The 17,610-nt window shown below is 52.5% G+C and overlaps 10 protein-coding genes across 10 annotated transcripts; 7 read left to right on the top strand and 3 right to left on the bottom strand.

Annotated features, from left to right (window-relative positions):
* Positions 1–1,155: 1,155 nt before the first annotated feature.
* On the bottom strand, positions 1,156–2,032 carry GLOTRDRAFT_30012 (ribonuclease H-like protein; the record flags this gene model as incomplete). The annotated part of the gene is made up of 2 exons (XM_007861974.1): positions 1,156–1,757; positions 1,813–2,032. Coding segments are annotated over 2 exons (822 nt in total), but the record flags the coding sequence as incomplete, so codon positions are not given.
* Positions 2,033–2,164: 132 nt separating this feature from the next.
* GLOTRDRAFT_68783 (galactose mutarotase-like protein) lies at positions 2,165–3,377 on the bottom strand. Its single transcript, XM_007862943.1, has 4 exons — positions 3,289–3,377; positions 2,951–3,233; positions 2,436–2,898; positions 2,165–2,386 (listed from the first exon to the last, which is right to left on the bottom strand). The coding sequence occupies exons 1-4, from the start codon at positions 3,334–3,336 to the stop codon at positions 2,260–2,262; spliced, it is 921 nt and encodes a 306-aa protein (XP_007861134.1). The 5' UTR covers positions 3,337–3,377; the 3' UTR covers positions 2,165–2,259.
* Positions 3,378–3,795: 418 nt separating this feature from the next.
* On the top strand, positions 3,796–4,684 carry GLOTRDRAFT_109154 (uncharacterized protein). The gene has a single exon (XM_007862942.1). The coding sequence runs from the start codon at positions 3,827–3,829 to the stop codon at positions 4,196–4,198; it is 372 nt and encodes a 123-aa protein (XP_007861133.1). The 5' UTR covers positions 3,796–3,826; the 3' UTR covers positions 4,199–4,684.
* Positions 4,685–5,361: 677 nt separating this feature from the next.
* Positions 5,362–8,069, top strand: GLOTRDRAFT_109153 (ARM repeat-containing protein). The gene is made up of 9 exons (XM_007862941.1): positions 5,362–5,589; positions 5,640–5,936; positions 6,034–6,282; positions 6,345–6,581; positions 6,631–6,745; positions 6,817–7,062; positions 7,115–7,452; positions 7,510–7,786; positions 7,862–8,069. The coding sequence occupies exons 1-8, from the start codon at positions 5,563–5,565 to the stop codon at positions 7,783–7,785; spliced, it is 1,785 nt and encodes a 594-aa protein (XP_007861132.1). The 5' UTR covers positions 5,362–5,562; the 3' UTR covers position 7,786; positions 7,862–8,069.
* Positions 8,070–8,534: 465 nt separating this feature from the next.
* GLOTRDRAFT_135427 (uncharacterized protein) lies at positions 8,535–10,172 on the top strand. The gene is made up of 4 exons (XM_007862940.1): positions 8,535–8,764; positions 8,819–9,091; positions 9,153–9,607; positions 9,662–10,172. The coding sequence occupies exons 1-4, from the start codon at positions 8,679–8,681 to the stop codon at positions 9,721–9,723; spliced, it is 876 nt and encodes a 291-aa protein (XP_007861131.1). The 5' UTR covers positions 8,535–8,678; the 3' UTR covers positions 9,724–10,172.
* Positions 10,173–10,469: 297 nt separating this feature from the next.
* Positions 10,470–11,358, top strand: GLOTRDRAFT_124558 (uncharacterized protein; the record flags this gene model as incomplete). The annotated part of the gene is made up of 3 exons (XM_007862939.1): positions 10,470–10,806; positions 10,859–11,143; positions 11,195–11,358. 3 exons carry the CDS (start codon positions 10,470–10,472, stop codon positions 11,356–11,358), a joined length of 786 nt encoding a protein of 261 aa, XP_007861130.1.
* Positions 11,359–12,714: 1,356 nt separating this feature from the next.
* Positions 12,715–13,382, top strand: GLOTRDRAFT_102521 (40S ribosomal protein S24; the record flags this gene model as incomplete). The annotated part of the gene is made up of 4 exons (XM_007862938.1): positions 12,715–12,717; positions 12,870–13,154; positions 13,205–13,276; positions 13,329–13,382. The coding sequence occupies 4 exons, from the start codon at positions 12,715–12,717 to the stop codon at positions 13,380–13,382; spliced, it is 414 nt and encodes a 137-aa protein (XP_007861129.1).
* Positions 13,383–13,649: 267 nt separating this feature from the next.
* GLOTRDRAFT_124556 (uncharacterized protein) lies at positions 13,650–15,220 on the bottom strand (the record flags this gene model as incomplete). Its single annotated transcript, XM_007863412.1, has 9 exons — positions 13,650–13,715; positions 13,768–13,907; positions 13,956–14,130; positions 14,182–14,371; positions 14,418–14,540; positions 14,594–14,718; positions 14,768–14,966; positions 15,050–15,114; positions 15,167–15,220. The coding sequence occupies 9 exons, from the start codon at positions 15,218–15,220 to the stop codon at positions 13,650–13,652; spliced, it is 1,137 nt and encodes a 378-aa protein (XP_007861603.1).
* A 120-nt stretch (positions 15,221–15,340) lies between these two features.
* On the top strand, positions 15,341–16,405 carry GLOTRDRAFT_113338 (uncharacterized protein). Its single transcript, XM_007862937.1, has 5 exons — positions 15,341–15,467; positions 15,529–15,583; positions 15,634–15,825; positions 15,875–16,023; positions 16,086–16,405. The coding sequence occupies exons 1-5, from the start codon at positions 15,405–15,407 to the stop codon at positions 16,218–16,220; spliced, it is 594 nt and encodes a 197-aa protein (XP_007861128.1). The 5' UTR covers positions 15,341–15,404; the 3' UTR covers positions 16,221–16,405.
* A 70-nt stretch (positions 16,406–16,475) lies between these two features.
* On the top strand, positions 16,476–17,218 carry GLOTRDRAFT_68774 (uncharacterized protein). The gene is made up of 3 exons (XM_007862936.1): positions 16,476–16,720; positions 16,781–16,903; positions 16,959–17,218. The coding sequence occupies exons 1-3, from the start codon at positions 16,556–16,558 to the stop codon at positions 16,965–16,967; spliced, it is 297 nt and encodes a 98-aa protein (XP_007861127.1). The 5' UTR covers positions 16,476–16,555; the 3' UTR covers positions 16,968–17,218.
* The last annotated feature ends 392 nt before the right edge of the window (positions 17,219–17,610 follow it).

Raw genomic sequence — 17,610 nt, 5'->3', positions numbered from 1 at the left:
GACTGCGGGTAGGCAGTTCCCTAGTCGCAGGCGGATCGTCTCAGTCCATTGAACTGTAAGTATCAGCTAGGAGAAGAACACTGACGTAGAAACCGCATTGGAATCGTGATTATCGTCGTTGCGAAGTATGGAGTCAGTAAGCGCAGAATATGGAGCGCTGGGGATCGTAGACCTTATTAACTACATGTGATCTGATGCCATAGAAGGGCACCCTTACGGTTCCTGGTTCATATCGGGGGTTGAATGTGCAGGCATAGGAGTTGATACCCTTGATCTGCAATACAGTCAGTATGCGATGGTGTTGTGCTGCGATCCAGGAGCTTACTTTCTCGGTGTCATGAACATGTTGGGGAGTCGAGGGGCCTCCATGCGCGTGGCGCCACGTCTAGGCGAGATAAGAAAGCCTTTGTAGCTGAGATCAGCAATATACCAACCCGATCAATTTCCGCCATGCAACTTGGAAACCATCCTCGCGCGTTACTCGCGCTTTGGTAGGCGTCCTCGGCAGCTTTGTAGGGGTCTTTGGTAAACTTAACAGGTTCCGAGTTCATCAGTACGAGCATAGCAGAGCCATTCCTGGAGGGCTTGCCTTTCCACATCCGAGACCTGGACTGCATCCTGCATTTCCTGCGGCGGGGTTGCGTCTTGGGGTGGGGAAGGATCTTCATCTTCCGGCGGGAAGTCCTCTTCTTCGCTAGATGTGCCCTGTTCTTCGTCAGGCGGTCTCCAGCCTTCCGTTTCTTGGTCCGTCAACAAGCGCATCTCTTGACTTGAAAGCATCATTTCGTCCACTTCTATGTTGGATTCTTCGGTACTACTAGACGCGCTCGGTTGCGAGTGGGCAACTGGTTCATATGGGTTTTCGAGTTCCTCGTCTTGCTGGTCCTCGACTTTCCGACCTTGTGCCTGATTACCAGTGTCCTTTCGTGGCTTCCATGTTCTGAAATGCGGCTCCCATAATGCCTCGATACTTTCAAAGGTGGACATAACCCATCTCGCCCAGCTGGGATCCCTGGGTTTTGCTTCTCGTCCACGCTCCTTTTCAATTCGTTTTCTCACCTCTTCCCAGTATCGAGCTTCGGCAACCCAACCCGCACCAAGGTCCCGCGAAGATTCGCTAGGGTCGAGCGGAATCGAAGGGGTGGCAGGTAAACCCTTCGCCGCCCGCCGCCGGCGTTCATCCTCCCACAGCTCACGTACACTGATTACTAGGGGTTCTGGCGGGAGCGGCGGTGCTGGTATCCGGAGTTCGTGATGGATGTCGCGGGCACTTAGGGAGTGCCTATTCAAAATTTGATGTGCGGCAGCATCGAATTCAAATGGCATACGCGACTGGCGGGGGTACGGTGATTCGGGGAATGGAAGTGCATCCCCTTCCTCTCCTTCCTCATCTACGTCTATGACGGAGTTCTTCGTGCGCTGCAAGATTTCATCCAATTCAACCCATCCACACCCATACAAGCCGAAGTCACACAGAAACTGTAATACGTAGCTGAGATGGCTTTCGAAGACGCGAAAATGAGTCTGCATGACGACCCCTGATTGTAAGATAGTGACGGCACGGTTGACGAAAGCCGGGTCTGTGATGTGAACCTTGAGGAAGGGCGAGTAGGTGTCGTGGAACCCGTAGAAGTGGACACCTTTGACGAGGATTATTGCCCTTATGAATTGGGAGTTTAGGGAATGGGGATTTCGCTTCATTGAGACGGCAATAGCATGGTTGAGCGATAGACTGAGTCTGGCGATGTAGCGGTGGACTACATCACGAGCGATGAGCTCCGCCCGGTTCGTAGCCAGTAGGAGCACGCTCACCACTCTCGGGATGTAGCTTGCCACGGTACTCGACAAAGAAGTAGGGATACACTTGATGAATATGCAAACAAGCCTTCTGACCCAAGGAAGAGTCGCCATAGATTCGAATAACAGGTACACGGGGGAGCGACGCATTGTCCAGGATGCCAGGATGCACAAGAGTATAATCAACGTGATTTATTCGTACACGAAGTGACGCTTCCTTCCTCTCAGTAGACATAGTAGTTACATGCAGAGATGATGCGCACAAGATAGGAGCATCGGGGACGTGCAGTCAAGAGTCAGTCGCGTCTGGGCACCTTGACTCGGACATGACCGTCACATGTATGAAGTCACGTGCCGTGGCTTGTCACAACAACCAAAGTTAAACTACGCAAAGCCACAACCCTTTGCTCTTTACACTACTGTACTCTTACATGCGTCCGTTCCTGTTAGCGCTCTTCCCTGTTACAATTGACCTTGCGCGCGCTCTTCGTGCAGCACAGTCAACACTTGCTGTCCAACCCATGTCTCTCCTGGATTCACTCTAGCAAACCCGCGCACATATCCGGGTTCAACGCAGACAAATCTCTCCCTGCATATATAGTCAGTATAGCTCCATATTATCCAGACGAGCCACATACCATCCTCCATCTTCCATATCTGCGAGCTTACTGCCAGCCTCCGCTGATGGATTCCACACCACGACGTCCTTGAAGTTCTTGGCTTTAACTTCGATACTTCCTCCGGGCCAAGTTACCTCGTACTTTCCAGCAACGTCTTCGTATACTGAATCTGTAAAGGCTTTTACATCCACTCCGGCTCGGGTTTCTTCCTTGGGCTGGTTTCTGGCCTGTTCAGTCGGCTCTGTTTTGTCGTAGTACTTCTTGCCCTGAAGAGGGAAAATCAAGACATCGTTGGCTGGCGCACGGATATAGGTATGGAGAAGCGCCTGGAACTCAAGGGCGTCGGGAGGAGTGGAGGTTGTCTGGGACGTATTCTTTACGTGAAGGTCCGTGCTCAGTTGATGCTCTGCCAGGGTGACGACATAAGCCAGATGGAATGGCCTGAGGTACTTGACCATGATATCCGGGGTCGGAGTCAGGGCTGGTACTCGAAGATTAACACTGCCCCAAGATCCAAAGTATGTACCACTCACTTAGTCTCACAGACACGCCGGCCTCGTTATCCATCACGACGCTGTCAAAATTCCAAACCGCACTTCGGGCAAACCCATGTTGGCTCAGCTTCGCGTGCTCAGGATGCGTCGGAGCACCGAAGTTAGGGAACACGACCGGGATACCACCTCGGACAGGCTTGGATCCGTCGAGCGCCGCTTTTGAGGAGACGAATAGACGCTCGACGGGTGTACTATTGGCTTTACTACCAGATTTCCAAGATATCACGGTTGCCCCGTACAGGAGGATCTCCGCAGACGCGCCCTGCAGTAGACTGTTATCATCGAGGAATCCTATGTCTAGCCTGTGCGCAACGCACCTTCGGGTGAGTGAGGATAACTCTTCCGTTCGTTTGTTGAACTGGCATGGCTTTGCTGGGGGTTATTTGGGGGCAGGAACGGTCGCGAGTTTCAAGCAGAGGTTTGTCGACCAGTGTAAGCTTAGTCCATGCACTTGAGCGTGGAGTTCATCAATGATGACGTCGTCAACCCTTGGTGATCCCCCGTGGATAATTCCGTCTGAACATTCCCCAAGTCGGGATGTTTATTTCGATGGCTTGACATAAAGTTTGGTAAAGCACGATCTCTGCTCAGCGTATCCAACCTGAGGTTGCATGTAACTACCCAATAACTACCGTACAGCATCATCGCACAAAGCGTCGTTGACGATGTGGCCCAAGGGTTTTAGCAAGGACCAGAAGTCATTTACGTAACAAGAAACCGGCCTGACGCCGGCGTGGGCCGCTGAAGATCCGGCCGCCCGGATCACGATATAAGCCCCGTCCTGACGCGCAGTTACGACTCACATCCCTTGACTCGACTCTGCCCCGAGGACCTCCTGGCGACACCGCGGTGGACATGCTCGACGAAAGCAGCTCTATGGTCCCAAGCATGCCTCGCATGTTGGGTGGCGTCTGTGCACGCAGACGACTATCACCGTTGACCATCGAAGCTTGGACATACGAGGCCTTGCGCTATCGGTGTCCTCCGTGCCCCAGTGGTGCGGCGATGGTCATGACGGCAAGCATGGGCTTTCTATCTTCACGCGTGCCATCACTAACCGCCACAGGTGTCGCTCGGCTTCCGGAGCTTCGGCCATCGAAGGCAAAGAGTCGTCCAAGCAGAGATGGTCCCGAGCGATCAGTCGATGACTGCCGCATGATGGACGCCACTTGGCCAGTTTGGTGTTGGCCTCCCGGCATGGCATTGCTTCATGCTTGTCGCGAATGACCAGGTCACAGATCCAGCGCACACTCGGTCGTCACAACGTCGAAGTTTACCACTCCTCTTCTTGACATGATACTGGGACAGTGTCTTGCTATGTTTGCGTGCCTACCGAATAGTTTCGTGGTTAAAGCTCACAACGATCGACACATATACGGACTGGAAATGCACACCCAAAGGAACCAGAAATCAGTTGATTGCCCTACGTTGCACTATCAAAACACCGCGTACTATAGGGCCAGTGCGGGTTTTGCAGGCGGACATACGAGGTGATCCTCCCGGGATTTACTATCGGTGTCTCCGTACACTGTGTGCGGCTTGGCCTTGCTCTGGTTCTTCGTCGAGCGTCACGAGTTTTACCATACCACCTCTTCATGATGCCCATGCTATAGGATACGCACGCATAACGAGATACGGGTCACACGTTTATCGAGACGCACAAATATTATCGACCTGGCCGAACGTCGAGCCGTCCATACGAGGTTGCTTGGCAGTGCTCGCCGACGCAATCTTCGGTGGTCTTGGTGCACCTTTGTGCGCCCCGGCGTTTCGTCCAGTCGATCTACCGAGGCACACGTCGAAAATTCTCTTTGGACAATACCGTTCTTTTCGTGGCACGTCCAGACTTCACATCCGTTGATTCAATGATTGGGAAAGAAACACCCACTTACGCACACTTGATTCGTGACCAAAGCATGACACCCACACGCACTGCTATATGCATTGATACATTACCCCATGAGCTTTGCCGGCGTCGTCGAAAGACGTTGTCAGCAGTGATCTCCGAGATCCTGCAGCGTGGCTTGCACGTACCTTCGGGTCGCGCAACGTCAACAGCTTGTCCTAGGGCAGTTGTTGTTTTCCGCCTAATTTTTTGTTTCTCCTCTTCTCTTCGGAGAGGATTTTGCCTTCCCGTCTGGCTGTATTCCATTGACAAGCTTAAGGTGCGTGTAAATCCTTTCCGTGCGCCGGATGTCCTATATGTGTACACACGAGAGGCCGTTTGTACCCAGCAGTCGCCATAATATATCTGGTGTTTTGTCGTATTCTGAAGTTGTGTGATAATGCGTTTCCAACTGCCGCCAGCACCGAAGGATGTGGCACGAAAAGGAGCGTGTATCGATCAGAGTATATTGGAAGCGTGTGAAAGGAGCAGTTGGTGTCGCGTCGCAGAATAGCGATAACCGCCTACACATTGCACGATTTGGAAAGAAACTTGCAATCTCCAGTCTGCCACAGCATTACCTTTTATTTGTACGACTCGCTCCGCATTATCGAGCGCGCTGTTTATCCCGAGCTTCCAGGTTTCACGGCACATCGTTCCCCAATCTCCTCGCGCAAGACAGTTAGAGCCCCCGTAGTTCGACAAGATGGATTCAGGATTCCCTCCCGATGATGTTGGCTCTTTACCCTCCATATCTATCATCCTGCTTATGCTTTCTTATAGATCGCTCCCATAGCCATTCTCATGGACGAGTTGCGAGCGGAGGATGTCCAGTTACGGTTGAACGCCATCCATCGCGTGTCGACCATCGCTCTTGCTCTGGGTCCTGAACGGGCTCGGGACGAGCTCATTCCCTTTCTGCAAGAGTCGGTAGATGACGAGGACGAAGTCCTTCTCGCTCTGGCGGAAGAATTGGGCAGAAACTTCGAGGAGTACTTGGGCGGGCCGGAGTACGCGCATGTCTTATTAGGACCCCTGGAGAACCTGGCCGCGGTTGAGGAGACGCTCGTCCGAGACAAGGTACGAACGATTTCGGAGACGCATACATCTCGGGTGTTGAATCAGCAATGGCGTTGCCCTAAGTGAGCGCGTTTGGCTAACTGCTTTCTTTGGATAGGCGGCGGAATCTATCACGAAAGTCGCGGCTGTCTTGTCACCAGCTCAGATAGAGACATATTATATACCCCTTTTGCGACGTCTATCTCGCGGAGAGTGGTTTACTTCACGCACATCTTCTGCGGCACTCTTTGCTCCTGTTTACTCCCAAGTCTCTCCGCCGATCCAGGAGGAACTACGCAAGGGATTTGCTGCCCTAGGGTCCGATGATACGCCGATGGTGCGACGCGCTGCTGCCAAGTGGCTTGGTGTAAGTGAACACGTTTCACGCTTCACTTGCTCGCGCGGTTTATCTGAGTATCCTCATACCAGGCTTTTGTGAAAAAGCTCTCGAAGCAGCATGTCCTTAGCGACGGGCTGCCAATCTATCGCAGATTGCAGTCAGACGATCAGGACTCAGTCCGGTTACTAACGGTGGAGGATCTGATCGTCATAGCCCAGCAGCTAACTCCCGCGGAAGTCAAGGAGCAGTTATTGAAGCAGATCAGGCAAACAGTCTCAGACAAGAGCTGGAGAGTTAGATATATGGCGGCAAATCATTTCAATGAGGTTAGAGCTTGTGAAGGTCCGATTTCGCTCTATCTGATTACGGCATTAGCTAGCGGAGGCCGTCGGGCAGGAGCTCGTTCGGGAAGAGTTGATTGGCCATTATGTCCAACTTTTGAAAGACAACGAGGCTGAAGTTCGGACGGCGGGGTCTGGTCAGATACCTGGTCAGTGTATTCTTGAATTGACCGACATATATGCTCTACAGATAGACTCATCTCATAAACACTTCGCGTAGGATTCGCCAAGCTCTTGGACAGGGAGGTCATTTTGGCGCGGATAGTTCCTTGCGTTAGAGAGTTGGCAAAGGACAGCTCGCAGCACGTGCGCGCTGCGCTCGCGAACCAAATCAGCGGACTGGCTCCTCTTCTGGGCAAAGACGCTACGATAGAACATCTGTTGCCATTGTTCCTGACTTTGTTGAAGGATGAATTTCCCGAGGTTAGACTCAACATTATTAGCAAGCTCGAAACAGTCAACTCTGGTATGTGCATTCTGTCCTGACGATCGAAGTGTTCATCAACTAAATTCAACAGTCATTGGCATTGAGCTGCTATCGGAGAGCCTGCTGCCTGCGATAGTCGAACTTGCAGAGGACAAGTCGTGGCGGGTGCGACAAGCCATCATCGAATATATCCCACTGCTCGCAACCCAACTTGGGAAGCCCTTCTTCGACGAATCGTTGGGTAACCTTTGCATGGAATGGCTCGGAGACACTGTCTATAGCATCCGGGAGGCTGCGACGGTCAACCTGAAGAAGCTAACAGACGTATTCGGCGTCGAGTGGGCTAAGGTCGTCATTGTCCCCAAGGTGGTAGCGATGGGACAACATCCCAACTACCTCTATCGATTAACGACTATCCAAGCTATCTCTGTGCGTGTAGCCTTTCTGAGCTCAGTCGGCTGAATATTGATGTCTATCCAACTATAGTCCATGGCGCCTTCGCTGAATCTCGACATCATCCGAAGTGATATCCTTGCTCCCCTTCTCGCTCTGGCCACAGACCCCATACCAAACATCCGATTCAATGTTGCTAAAGCGCTGGAGGTCCTGGCTACGTCATATGGCAATGCTCCGGGCGGCAAGGAGCTGTGTCAGCAGCGGATAGTACCCCTGCTGGAACAGATGAAGCAGGATCAGGATGCCGATGTCCGGTATTTCGCTACTCGGGCTCTACAAAAGACATTGACAGCCATGGAAGGGTGAGGTGAGACCAGCTTACGCTGAAGCGTCCCCGCGGAGCCTCTCCCGCATATTACGATCTTGACTAATTTGAGGTTAGTTAGGTCAACAACCCATCCGATAGCTCTGTACACCTTACACACGGATCGCTGTAATGAGAAATGGGATACGAAAGCATAATGTACATTCCTTGGCCCGGTTATAGTGGACTGTAAATACGGTCGATTGTACAGTTGATATTCCCTCTCACCTTGTCCCTCTCCGGTTCGGCTTACTTGAAGCCTCCGACACAGTAGGCTACACACGAGTATTCATCGAGCCGGACAATATTCCGCTAGGGGACAAAAGTGACGAGCGACTGGTGGCCTAGGAGTACGAGGCGACAACTGATGATCCTGATCTAGGCCAGAAGCCGAAGCCGGACCATATTGCCATAGTCGGCAGCAAGAGGCGGCTTCGGGCTCGCCGCCGCAGGATGTATAGTTACCGGGTCCGACAGGCCACCTTCACTACCGCCAGCACGGACGCCAAGCCTCAGCCCCTACCACCATGACTGTAGACGTCCCGCAGTGATATTTGGCTGGTAAAGAGCATGATCTTTGTCAGAGAGGGCCGATGCATGTGGATATCACCTGATGAACAATTTCCAGGCGGATTCCACTCTATTCCACTTCCAGAAAGAGCGGTAGTTTGATTTGATCAGAAGCTCCTGTAAGTGGGAGATCAGTAGACTGGCTCACGAATCCCGGGAAAACATTCCCACAAGGGGAGTTCAGGCAACATACTCTTGTGTTTGACACGGATGCCGCCGCCATGCAGTATAAAAGGTTCACACTAGGCCGTCCTGTTTTCAGTTAGCTCTTGCGCTTCCCTTAGTCCCTTCTAATCGTCCCCTGTGACATCCACGTTCGTTTGGCATGCCTCGTCTTGCGTCTATCTTCGCCCTTGCGGCTGTTGCCCTCCCCTTCGCTGCAGCGACTTCTTGTGGGTCTTCCGAGTTCTGGTACGTCCTTCGAGTTAGCCTAGTACGCATCGTACTCATCCATGTTGCATGCAGGTGGGAGCCGAAGAAGTGCTGCTTACCCCAGGGTGGTCACTCCACTCCGCCTAGCCCGCCTAGCGGCACCAGCTGTGCTTCCAACGACTGGTACTGGCACGAGGAGAAGAGCTGCTGCGTCCCTAAGCACCCTGCTGCCCCGACCCCCTCTTGCCCTGCTGGATGGTCATGGTCCAACTGGATGTGCTCTCGGTCCACCACTCCCACCGCACCGAGCAAGCCCAGTAATCCCACACCCAGTCCCAGCAACTCTTGCGGGTCTTCCCAATTCTGGTATGTCCCTGCTGTTGGTGTCAAAAAACATGCATCTGACGTGCCTTGATAAATAATAAAGGTGGGAGCCGAAGAAATGCTGTTTACCGCACGGTGGTCAGCCCAAGCCTCCTAGCCCGCCAAGCGGCTCTACTTGCCCCCCGAATGGGTGGTACTGGCACACAGAACACAAGTGCTGCGTTCCCCAGCACCCTACGCCCCCGACTCCGTCTTGCCCTGCTGGATGGTCCTGGTTGAACTGGTTGTGTGGTCGCAGTCCCAGCAACCCCCAGCCGTCCGGTCACTACCACAAGCGTGCGAGCCACAAGTCGCGCTCCGCGTCGCTGTGCCCCTCTGGTCTTGAGGCGTGCCCGGTCAATGGCCTCCGCGGTCAGAACAGCAGTATGGACTACGAGTGCCTCGACACGACTTCGGAGCTGGAATCGTGCGGTGGCTGCAGCTCGCTCGGCAAGGGCCAAGACTGCACTGCGATCGAGGGTGTTTGGAACGTCGGATGCAACAAGGGTTCCTGCGTCGGTGAGTGGTCCTGACTGCTTAGACTGGTGAGCTATCACTAATAAATGGCTTCAGTGTACTCTTGCGCGGCAGGGTACAAACTCGGCCTCGACGGCAAGTCGTGCATTGCCCTATAGGCTGCATGCCATACACAAAGAATGCGGAATAATCACACACCATAAACACGTCGACTTCACATATGACTGGTTAACTAGTCGTCCTATCTTTTCTCAAACTCCGTCTCTTCTCTAGTCATTCTTTTATATCGCTCGGTGCTGGGGTGAAGTCGCCTGGCTCGCCGACGATTGGACATTCGCTGTCAGGTCAGCATTTGCTCGAGTTCTTCAAGGACCTCTGTTTGTCCGTCAACCAAATCATCCCGTTATATACCTGAATCCGGTTACCTTACAGACTGCCGCCTGCATACACTTGGGATGTTGTGGTTTTGCTTGTTTTCGTTAGGGAGATTGTGTTGCATGTACCATGCAAATCCATATGCGTCTGAGTAACTGCGACTGCGCAGCATATATACCAGTGGGTACTTGTGCGCAGTAGACGCGATTAGACGCATTGAATTTGTGGCGAGCGACGCTCCGCAGTCGTTGGTCCGTGCACGTCCTGTGGGATCACGTGACACGGGCGCGTCTTCCCTGTCAGGGGGCGGCCAATCAGGATCGCGATGCGACGTGAAGGAAGTTAAGTTCGACATGTCGCGCAAGAGTATAAAAGTCGGGCAGAGCCCGCCTCCTGCGTTCCCCTCTTCCATCACTACGTTCTCCTACTCTACTGTTTTTCTTTAATTTCTCTGTCTATCTTATTATCGCCAGGCGCTAGTCGCTCATAGTCTTAAGTCGATCTCCACTTTGCCGTGCCTGTCTGCACAATGCCTTCTCTCGCCCGGATCCTCCTGGTCGCGCTGCCCGCGCTTGTACTCCATGCTGTTGCCACCCCAATGCCTTTCCCATTGCTTCGCGCCGCCGACTATCGCCAGCAGGATGTCCCCTCCCGTGTCGGCACTGTCAAGACGTACCGCATTCGACGGACGACAACTATCCAGGAGAGCACTCACACTGAGCTCGAAAGGGCTCTCCAGACAGCGCCACTTCCTAGCCACGCTGCTTCCCCTGAGGCTCGGGATGTCAATGTCGTCAATGTCCTCGGCGACTTGAACCTTCTGAACAACTACTATCTGGCTGCCCAGGGCAACTCGGAGAACCTTCGTGCGTTGTCTTGTGGTTTACATCCTCTCACCGGCTGATACCGGTGAAACAGGCAAATACGCTGCTCAGTCCGCTTCACGGTCCGAGGACGATGGCACCTTTCAACGGCAGTGTGCTTCCGAGCTTACGTCGTTCCACACGAATATGCAAGGCTACTACACTGTGCTCGCGCGTATCGCGAGTGACAAAGGCTTGGACAAGGGCTTGGCGAATTATGATCGACAAAACGACTTGGAGACTTCATTGAAGGACGTGGTCAACCTCAACAAGGATACCTTGCAAGGTGTCACGGTCCTGGTCTACAACATCCCCAGCCTCGGCCCTGTTCTCGGTCCGAGTACGTTGTGTTTGTATACCTGTCTACAGTAACTGATTGTCTTGCTCTTAGTCGTCTACGAGGTCAAATGTCTGGTTGACGCCGTTCTGGATGCTACTGAGAACCTCACGGATGCCATAATCAACGCCATTCAGCCACTCCTCCAAGATCTACTGGGACAAGCAACAGATACGATGTGTTCGACAGGAGTTGATCTGGCGGGTCTTTGCATATAAGAATTTTCCATAGAGACAGGAGCTGCGTTTAACACCTGACGGACCCGTGAACGACTTCGACGCCTTGTATTATAATCCGCGCTGGCACGCACATATGTATCTATAGCACCATTCTTTGTATGACAATTGGACTCGCTTGAATTTCCTACGACGTGCGCGGTACTTCGTAGCCATGACATTGATATTCCCTGGGATTCTTCAAATGGTCTTCGATACCCCCAAACAGTGTCTACAGAAAGATGGATGGTGATAGATACAACTAAGGCGACGCCAGGGACGAACAGTGCTCCTAGCGACGCTACTCGCCCTGCACCCAGTCGTCTGCAATGGGCCCAATGTAAGGCAGGTGATACCTGACAAGACCGTTTTGCGCAGCGTCTCGATATGCACGAAAACTGGGCCAATGATCAGTTCTCTGCGGATCCCAATCAAGTAACATCAGTACGTACGCCATGAGTAATTGAGAGCATAATATTAGGATAGTCAGGATCGTCCGCATGAAGATTGGAAAACCTAATAGTGACAACAGCATTCTGATCACAAGGAGTGGTGTCGTTAATAGAGCGGACTGGTATGCTACAGTAGTCGGCAATAAGATCAAGGGGGACTGCTGAGGCTGCTGGGCTTACCGTGGAACCGGACGTAGTCGTTCTGCGTCTCCAATACAAGTAATGCAAGAGCTAGTACGAGCACTATGAGCATTCGAAGACTTCAAAGGAAGAGTAGGATTTGGTACCAGAGAGGGGGCCCAGCAGATACGCGAACGCAGCCAGCATATCTACCCTCATGCCAAATCTTGTCTCCCATTGATTTTGCTGGCTTTCTACTTCCTCTGCCGTAGCAGCTCCTCCAGCGGCCGATGTACCGAATGTGGGGATGCCTCCTGACTGATACGACGGAATGCTGTGTTGCGATCCCGGTGAAGCGGGGAACCATGGTCGAACTATGCCTTTCGAAAGAGAGCCGGACAACGTAGACGACCGATTTGAGTGGGCAGGGTCATCTGGCGGAGGGGTCTATGGACCACTGTTTCAACAGGGGAACCGTGAGAGAAGGCTGAAGCTCACATATGGGGCGAAGGAAGCAAAATTGGACGAACTCATTTGCGCAGGACCCGTAGACAAAGCAGCGGACAGCAAGAGTACTTGGAGAAGAATATTACTAGGACCTGATAGACTCGACCCAGGATGATGACCAGCTGCGTATGACCCAATCGAACTTGCCAACGACGGGCCGGCCTTTACCGAACCCGGGCGGACGTTGCCGGCGAAGCAGGAGCCCCGGTTCACCGTTCACGTCCGCATACAAGACAAGCCCTGGGCAGCAGGCGCAAAAGCAAGGCAAGACCTAGCAACCATGGTGAGTGAATCCCTTTTCAGGCTCCTTGCTGGTGTGGTGGACGAGTTGTCCGGTGGAATGGTAGGAATACAGTGATTAGGGGGGTGGATGGGTGTTCTGAAGTTTGGATGTACCGACTTGTCGCATGTCGTACTGATCTGCGATTTTATCAGGCCGACGACTCAGCTCCCGTTACCCTCCGCACTCGCAAGTTCATTACCAACCGCCTGCTTGCCCGCCGTCAGTTCGTCGTTGACGTGTTACATCCTTCACGGGCCAATGTCTCCAAGGCTGAGCTCCAGGATAAGCTGGCCAAGGCTTACAAGACCGAGAAGGACCGGGTAGTTTGCTTCGGTTTCAGGACACACTTTGGTGGTGGACGGAGTACCGGGTTCGCCTTAATCTACGACGATGAGGCGTCACAGAAGAAGTTCGAGCCCAAGTATCGGTTAGTCCGAGTACGTGGTCCACGCCTTGATCGATGTTCTGCGACTAACTGCATATACAGCAAGGGCTGGCGCAGAAGGTTGACAAGGCTGGTCGCAAGCTACGGAAAGAGAGGAAGAACAGGGCCAAGAAGGTGGGCATATAGCGCTCATGCTATGGAGCCTGTGCTCACGATATCTTTGCAGGTTCGTGGCACTCAAAAGACCAAGGCTGCCGAGCCCCCCAAGAAGGGCAAGTAATGGTGTTGCGGTGCTGGTCTGGGTCCGTTTCCTTTTTGCTTTGGACGTCGTCCCATCGCATGGTGGTGTATCGTATGCTGTATGCTCTGTTCCATTCCTTTTCCTCATGAATACCATGCACATGCATTGGCTCAGCTGCACGGGCGTCAAGAGTTTCTGGTTGATCCCAGCAAGTATGATTAGTGGCTATTCGAAGTGGGTATCTCATAAGAATGAACGAAATGATTAGTCGGTATGAACGTATGCTATGCCATGTGGCCCGAATCCCTAAAAGCCTGACTTCTTGTGGATTATGTCTGGATCCTCTTGATACTCTTCCGCCGAAACCCACATCTTCCATACAACTAAGTAAGGGCGATGCGAAGACCGACAGACGTAGACTTACCTTTTTAAATGTGCTGAGACCCGCTAAGATGGATCCACCGATCCAGGTTGAGTATTTACGCTCAGGAGGGGCGTAAATCTTGATTTTGACGTCCTTTAGCGCCAGTTTCTTGACTTCGTTTAAGAGACGATCACCGAAACCTGCGACACGTTAGAAGTCAGAGTGAGTGAAGTTAGAAAGCCACGCACCTCTACATAGTGTGCTGCCTCCACTAAGGACGATATTCGAGAATAGACTCTTCCGGAGATCTAGGTCAACTCGATTTATGGAGTCTACAACTACCTGGTGGACACCAGCATACTCCTGTCCGATCAGTTCGGGATTGAAGAGGATCTCCGGAGCTCTGAAACGTTCCGGACCGAGCTGGCAGGACGTCAATCAACAAACTGACAAGGCCGAAAAATTGGGACGTACTTGCACTACGTTACCATCAGGTAACCGAAACTCTTCTGTGCGGCCTAGTGCGTCCTTTTCCTCCTTGGACGGGTTCAGAGCGACGTAACAGCACTTCTCCTTAATAGTTCGTACGACCTCTCGTTCTGCAGTCGTGTGTAGATGATGTCCGGCTTTCCGCAGAAGTAGTTGTAGATGATCGGTCACGTCCCTATACACAGTGAATGAGGGGGCGAAACACAAGAAAAGAAACGTACCTCCCGGCCACGTCTACTCGACGTATTGCATGCGGCATGGAGAACCCTTCGAAGACCGGCACAGCATGCGTGACGCCGTCTCCTGAATCAAGTACAATACCGGTTGTTCGACCGGACGAATATCTAGCCAGAACGGGATCTAACCGTAGCCACAAAGGAGGTTTCGGATGACTCACAGTGATAATACAGCTTGGACAGAGATGAATAGTGCAGGGACGTTGAAAGTGTCGAAAAATATCTGGGCTGCCACATCCCGATTACTTCGAGGGTTCAAAGGTGCCTCAGTCAATAATACTGGGTGCTGTTCCTTGGTCAGATCCTCTACGCCGGCGTATCCAAGAACGACTTACTTCTTCGCTTAGCGTACCCAGTTCCTCAGCATATATCCAGCTCCATATCCGTTCCATATCGTCCCAGTCTGTAACAATTCCGTGTTCCATGGGGTACTTGATCTTCAACAATCCTCGAAATTCCTGGGCTCTTCTTCCAATGAAAACATCTCCTTCAAGGGCACCGGCCATGACACGGACGTGTTTTGGCCGCCCGACACTGTCCAAACATTCCAGGTGGATTGGACGCGTCAGAACATGATTTGACGCGCACAGGGGATAGCCCTAACCGTAAAGACGCACAAGGACGGGAAGAAACATTTGGGATGGTCCTGACCAGCGAATCCAGCCTTAATAGTCCCTGAGCCCTATGGGTACCGTCAGGTAGCTCGAAAGGAAGTTGGACATGAACAAGCACACATTGTCGATAACGACCGGCTGGTTTGTCAGAACGTCCTCGTATTCCGCCGACATCGCACTCAGTTTTGACGAGTGTCCTCCAGGTAACGCGGTTTGTACGTTCCCGTTGGATGGAGAGGAAGCAGTTGTCGCGTGGTGAATCCGACGCAGCCACCGATTCTTACAATTGACAGTCACTTGCTTCCGGTTGTGCACATAAGTGCAGTACAACCGCTGCATATCCCCCGAGTCATTCTACATGGCCGGTGCTAGATCCTCGTCTCTGCTAATCGCCTGCTTCTTGGTATTATTCTCATTTGTTGTGAGCCTGTCCCGTTCCTTACTTTCACCCACAAGCGTTTCTTAGCGCCGGGTCATGACAGGGCTCTGTACACGCCATCCTAGGACACAAATGGGAAGCTACCAACTTCTGCAAATGTATGCAACGCTGGGCTCTATCCTCCACGTCTCACTGATATAGGATATAGGCATATGCTTTAGCTCAAACTACTCCATCTTGCACCTGGACATACCGGACAATCCATCGAAACCTTGTCTATCTTGCACGAAGCAATGGTGTCTCAACCAGAATTTGGCTATCTGTAATGGTGCCTCGCTTGGTGATACAGACCCTGATACAGCAACTGGGAAGGAGGGAGATGTTGAGGCTCGCTGTTTCCGTGAGTATTGTGGACAGACAGCGCCAATTCTTTCACTCATGCTTCGTAGAACGTGATTCCCCCAGAGACCAGCTGGTAGTGACCATATACCTTCTCACTGTATTCGGACTGTTGTTAGGGGCTGGAGTCAAAGCTCGCATGGTCAAAGCGGGCCTTGACACCGGTTTGAATTGGAACTCGGGAAGAAAGTGGTGGGAGGTAAGAATCGCGCTTTGTCCTACCCTATCAGACAGGAGTGCTTACACGCAGGACGCGCTAAGGCCTGGATCCCGCGAAGACAGCCAGAGGATATCGGCCTCACCTATCGCCGCAGCTACGACGGATATAGGGAGTCTGGGTCTAGAGACAGAAACGGAAGGGCGGGGGATTACATTGCATTGTCTAATCCCTCATAGCTATTTCTTTGCTCCTTCCTGTCCTTGCCGAGGTCGTGCTGGTGTAGGATTACGCGGACTCCTCGGATGTAACACGTTCGGATTTAAATTTCGGGTTGGTGTGCTACAGCTAAAGGAGTCTTGCATATTAACTTCCATGATGTCCAGACCCTCTTCAGGGTCCGAGATGTTCCTTTCATATGCACCGGCGTTCTTATAATTTAAGGGCTGCATAAGATCAGGCTGTGCCAGCCTTGGCGTCTCCTCCAGTCGCCCCCGGCGTCTTTGAAATTTCTAGGTTCGGAATCTAATCAACGCTTGATGCTGCACCACTACCTGTAACTTTAGTGTCGGATATGGGCTCTCTTTGCTCGAAGTCGTCCACCCACAACGGCGGTCATACTGTTTTGGGCTCTAATTCTTCGGCCCAGGTTCTCGGCGGGAATGCTCCGTCTGAACAAAGTTCTCGTGTGGATCCACGCAGCGCTGCTGCTCAGGCGGCGGAACGAAGAATGAAAGAGGTCAGTCCCGTTTGCTCAGACATTAATATATAGCTTACTTACAACTGTCTTGTCGTTTAGGCGCAGACACGGGGCACCAATGCTTCGAACCCGAACCAGGGTCGTCTCGCGGCGCAAGCTGAAGCGGCAGCTCGAAACGCCAACAAGGCCCTGCCGTCGGAAAGGGAGGACTCGAGGCTCGTGGTACGCACGCACCTCTATCGACATGAGTACAATTGCAAATAATGCACATGAACAGTGGGACTGATTCTTGTTGGACACATTCATTATCTGCGTACCTACGGGACCGACGCAGCTATCATGGCCGCGAGCAGCTTCTTTGTGCGGATCTCGTCATATCTATGCCGCTGTCCCTCGTTCCTCTCTCTCGGGAGGTCATCCGGACATCTGTAGGGGACTAACGTATACCTCAGACCTCGTTGCTACCACGATCATTATATCTGTTTACAGGGTCAAAAGGTGTAGCTTTGGCCTTCCCATTCCCCACTTAGTATCCCGGGTTGCGTGCCCGTGCATCTCCTGGGAGTTCTGGATTGTTTGTTCTCATCCGGTCTTCCCAGCTGCAAGCTCGCATATACCGGGGTCAGATACAGTGCCTTGCATAAGAAACTGAACATCGCATTTCCGCGCGCGTTGTTTGTCCGCGCCAAATATGCCCTTTTCGGGTATCGGCAAATGTGCGGCAAAGACCCATCGAGAGGGAGGGTTAGCTGGGCATACAGCTAGGGCAAGACTATAATGATTTACAGCCCTTAGTGTAGTTGTAGAATATACATTTCTATCATTCTCTGAAGCCTTTCGAGCCCTCTCGGGGCATCTGCGAGTCCCTGCCCAACAAATGGTCCCGCGAGAGGCCTTCCGGACCTACCCGAAAAGGGTATATTTGGCGC

Source organism: Gloeophyllum trabeum (genome assembly GCF_000344685.1).
Source record: "Gloeophyllum trabeum ATCC 11539 unplaced genomic scaffold GLOTRscaffold_00001, whole genome shotgun sequence".
Lineage (NCBI taxonomy): Eukaryota > Fungi > Basidiomycota > Agaricomycetes > Gloeophyllales > Gloeophyllaceae > Gloeophyllum > Gloeophyllum trabeum.
The sequence above is the reverse complement of the archived record's forward strand: the minus strand, read 5'-3'. Positions and strand labels throughout refer to the sequence as shown.